This window comes from Apis dorsata, unplaced genomic scaffold, assembly GCF_000469605.1.
Source record: "Apis dorsata unplaced genomic scaffold, Apis dorsata 1.3 scaffold_483, whole genome shotgun sequence".
NCBI classification, from domain to species: domain Eukaryota; kingdom Metazoa; phylum Arthropoda; class Insecta; order Hymenoptera; family Apidae; genus Apis; species Apis dorsata.
The window spans coordinates 30,357-35,345 of NW_006263718.1; the positions used below are offsets into that span (position 1 = coordinate 30,357).

The 4,989-nt window shown below is 16.4% G+C and overlaps 2 protein-coding genes across 3 annotated transcripts in view; one reads left to right on the plus strand and one right to left on the minus strand.

Annotated features, from left to right (window-relative positions):
* LOC102678942 (putative ATP-dependent RNA helicase TDRD12) overlaps positions 1-890 on the plus strand; it is a 5,523-nt gene extending 4,633 nt beyond the window's left edge. Inside the window, exons 12-14 of the mRNA XM_031512604.1 lie at positions 1-130; positions 195-374; positions 454-890. The exon at positions 1-130 is cut by the window's left edge and continues 14 nt beyond it. Of these exons, the coding sequence (XP_031368464.1) occupies positions 1-130; positions 195-374; positions 454-666 (523 nt within the window). The 3' untranslated portion in view covers positions 667-890. The remainder of the gene's footprint in view (positions 131-194; positions 375-453) is intronic.
* Positions 891-1,516: 626 nt separating this feature from the next.
* LOC102678814 (zinc finger protein 62 homolog) overlaps positions 1,517-4,989 on the minus strand; it is a 10,583-nt gene continuing 7,110 nt past the window's right edge. For both annotated transcript variants that reach the window (XM_006620110.2, XM_031512597.1), the window contains exon 14: positions 1,517-1,851. In XM_006620110.2, coding sequence (XP_006620173.1) covers positions 1,666-1,851 — 186 coding nt within the window. In that variant the 3' untranslated portion in view covers positions 1,517-1,665. The remainder of the gene's footprint in view (positions 1,852-4,989) is intronic.

The window sequence follows — 4,989 nt, forward strand, 5'->3', positions numbered from 1 at the left end:
TTTAGAAGAACCAGTAGATACTTTTAAAAGAGTACAAATTTTACATATTGAAAGAGAGAATAAAACAGGAAATCCAAAGTATGTAAATGTAAAATGTATTGATAATGGAGTCATTTTGAACAAAGTAAATGTATGTATTTAATTAATATAACAGTTAAAAAATTTATATTATGGTAATATAATTTTTATGTTAGGTATATAATTTACTATATATGCCAAAAGAACTTATAAAATATCCTATACAAGTATTTGAAGTATTTTTAGTTGGTATAGCTCCTCATGATGATGAATATGTTTGGAATAATTGTGCAATTGATACTGTATATGAATGGTTTAAAGAAAATGTTGACAATAGATCATATGTAATTGGAACGGTATGTTATATTATTTTTTCTTATTTTATAGTTTTTATAATTTTTACGAATACAATATAATATTGATTTAAATAAATAGGTAAATTTACATCTTGGAAATACAATATGGGTAGATAGTTTAAATGTTGGAACAAAATTGATTGGATATAAAGATTTAATTGGTTCATCTATAAAAACAGAATTATTATTAAAAGATCATGCTGTCAAAAATGATAAACATTTAAATCAGATGTATCAACTTTGTAGAGATGCTGGATTTCTACAAATCAATGGATATGATTTAAATCTTTAAATAAAAATTTATGAAAACATTTTCAAAAATCATTTCTATATTCTATATATATATGCTTTTTTCATTATTCATTAATGTAAAATAAAATATAATCATAAAAAAAAATATAACAAATATTTTAAATATTTATTATATGTATGTCATATTAAATACAGATAGTATGTGTGTATCATCAATTACCATAATATTAGTAAATTTTAACATTATTTTAATTTGATTTACCAGAAATAAAATTACGTAAAAAATTATTCAAGAATATCACTTAATTATTAACGAAACTTTATTAAGTTATAAAATTTGTTAAATTATAATTGCTTTTATATGTGAATAAAAGAGTTAATGATTAAATAATTAAAGTTAGTTATTTTTTCATATTTTTAAAAATAAAATGTATATATAAATTATATGTATAATTAAATTATATATTATGATTAAGTAAATATCTATGTTTAAAAATCGATTCATATTGGTTTAATTATTGAGATTTTTTTTATTTACTTTTTTACATATAATTATATAATTATAAATATATTAATTATTTTAGAATAAATTCATTTTTTCATTTTATTTCCATACATTTTTTTACATTAAATAATATAATATTATATAATTTTCTTGGAATTCTTAATTTATTAATATTATAATTTTTTATTTTATATAAATAATGCTGTAATAATTATTGTAAAAAAATGATGTAAAAAAAGAAAAAAAGAAGGAATAGAAAAGATATTTAAGAAATAAAACAATTGAAATAAATTAATTAAAATAATATTTAATTAAATTTAAAAATTAATATAATTAAATTATAATAACAATAAAATTTGATTATAAGTATAATTAAATTTCAATGTTAATTTTTGACTATTTATTTATAATCATATTGCTTGAGTAAAGTTTCGTCAATAAGTAAGTGGTTTACTTTGAAAATTCTATTAATCAGTATAAAGTACTACTTGAATAAGTTTAAAGAAATTATTTAGATAAATTTATAATTAAGTTTTATACAATAGTCAGGTACTCAGAAGCAAGTTGCATTGGATCAACATGATAAGAAGTAACTAAACGAACTTTCTGACCATCTTGTGTTGTAAATTCTATTGCTTGTTCATTTTCTGCGATCCCAGATTGTTCCGATTCTTCCATTTGATTAATAGTTGCAACAGCATTTGCATCTGTATCTTCATCCTATTACAAAATTATAATTATATATAATGAAATTATTATTATTAATATTGTATTTATGCTATACAAGAATTCATATGTTAGAATTTATGGATATATAATAATATAATTATTCTAAATAACAAATAAAAAACAAGTAATAAATAAAAGACAACAAATAATTATTTATTATTTGCAAATAAATTGTTATTTATTTGCAAATAATAAATAAATAGATTTATTGACATCTTTAAAAGATCAATTTTAAATATATATACAATACTAAAAAAGTTGATTTATAAAAATAACGAAGTTCATTTTTCAAATTACAAACAATTTAATTTTGGCCAAAATTGGCCAGTATTGTTCGTTTACCTGAACTTTTAAATAAAAAGTTTAAAAAAAAATTAATAATATACATATATTAATATTATATCAATTGAATTAAAAATACTACAAATTTTTTTTTTAATAATATATTAAACATATATTTTAAAATACAATATCGTATATTGTATATAATTATGTTAATAGAATTAATTATATTATATAAAATAAAATCTTGGCTATATAAATCTATGTAATAATTACAATACTATAATATACTATTGACTAACTGATTGAATTGTTTTATCTTTATCTAATCATTTCATTTAATGCAAAATTAAGTTATTTATAATTTAAAAAATAAGTTTAAATAATTTTTGCATATCAACTTTTATATATATTTCAGTGATTAGAAAAGGTATTTCTGATATTTCTTTATAAAAAAATTATTTATTTATAGATGTCATCATACAAAGAATTGTATGTTATTTTAAATTTAAATTTTTGATTAAAATGTGAAAAAAAATAATGTGAAAAAAAGTAACATTTATAATAGCAGTTAAATATTTTAGATTAATTAAAAACATTCTAATAAACATATTCAGAAAGAAATTATTTATAAAATTATATAAAAATAAAACAAATTGAAAAAATTGAAAACTAAATACAATATAATGATATTAAAAATGAAATATAATTAAGCTGAACTATGATAAAATAAATAAAAATAAATAATTTGCAAATTATAATATTAATAATGTTATATATTTTATATTATATATATTTATATATTATTTAATATTAATATATTTGTGGAATATCTTTGGAGAGATTAATTCTAAAACAAAAACAAAAGTTGATATATAAAAATTCGGTTGAGATTTATTTATTATAACCAATTTAAGTTTGTATTAGATAAAAGTAAAAAAAAATTGCGAAAATGGAAACAGAATAGCCTCAATTAACATTTTTGTATTTGTTTTGGTCTAGAATCGACTTCCCAAAAATACTTTACGAATATATTAATATCCTATATTTCTAAAAATCTAATTATAAGTACAAACAAAACATACATATAAATATATAAATATATTGTGTAATTTCGTCATGTTTTAGATTTCATTATATATATTTTTATAAAGAATTAAATAAAAAAAAAATGTTTTAATAAAAATTATTTATTTTCAAAAGGAAATATCATATATTATATAAACAATTTTTTTTTCAGATCAAATAGTTCAAATAGATCAAATAGAAGATTTTAAGATCAATTTTTTTTAAATGAAATCATAATTTGAATATATTAATCGATTTATCTAAGCATTTCCTATAAAAAAATATGTATTTATTTATATCGAAAAACCATTATAAAATATTTAAAAATATTGAGGTTCAATATTACAATTGAAAACCAGAAAGATGATAATCTTTTATAATTGCTAATATGATAGTTTAATATGTTATGTATATTAATATAAATATTAATATAAATATATAAAAACAAAAAAATAAAAATATGCATTTTCCTTAGCCAAATAGTCTCATTTACATTGCTTAATGTGTATATTATATTCTACCATGTTTAGTTTAATTAAAAATAAATACATATGTTAATAAAATGAATTCATGTGTTTTGTTTCTATATATTAAAAAATTATTCTACTGAATTAGAGCCAATTATAAGCGATTGATTATCTCTTTTCAATCTCTAAATTTTTTAATTTAAATATTTAAATTAATGATTTTTCGATATAAGTTAATATTTTTTAAGGTAAACGAATTCAAAATTATATAGTTTCATTTAAAAAAATGATCTTTATATAATCTCTATGCATCAATCTATAGAAAAATTATTAATATTGTATATTTCTATGAAGAAAACAATATATAAGTACAAAATTTCATTATTTTCTTCATTGTTTATAATCTTATTAAAATTACAATTTTTTTAAAAAAAGGACGATCAGTTTTTTCTTCATAAGTTCAGAAATAATATACTTTTATAAAATATTTATTATTTTATTATTTAATATTTATAAATTATTTTTTCTACATATTTTTAATATATTATTTTAGAAGTAATATATTTTTTATTAATTTTATTATAATTCTATTATTTTAAAACCGGACAGATTAAGACAAATTAGTCTTTTTTTCAAGGTATATTCATCTTTTGATTTATTATAATTAAAAAAAATGCCATTATTTATTAATTAAAAAAGTATTAATTTTACTGGAATTTTGTCTTGACATGTTGTTCTTTAATTGATTTCTTAGAATCTTTACTGTATTTAATTGTTATTATAATGTATCAAATTTTTCTTCTTAAAATATGAAGAAAAATAATAATCTAATCTTCAAATTTAGTTTTGGATTTATATATATTTTCAATAAAATATAACAAAACAACTTAAAGAAAGAATAAACTTATTATTATAAGTTATTTTTTTAACATCTAATAAAATCTACTCAAAATTGAGAATTAGCGCAGAAAAATTTCAAAGATGTTATTAATTATACTTTTTTATTTCTATTTTTTTTTTGTTCATGATTTATAATACCATGTATCTTTCAATAATCTAATGTTCAAAAATTAATTATTGTTGCTTTATATATTTTCAGTTATTAATAAAATTGATTTATTTTTCATTAATAATTCAAGAGATTGTATAATAAATATATTTATTTATTTTTTAATTAATTATTTATTTATTTATTATTATAATTATTTTTTTTATTCGTTCTAATAAAAACATTGTCTTACTTACTTTATTTGGCAACTAAAACAGGATTCATATATCAAATTTTTTATTTATTTTATATTTATTTTTATTG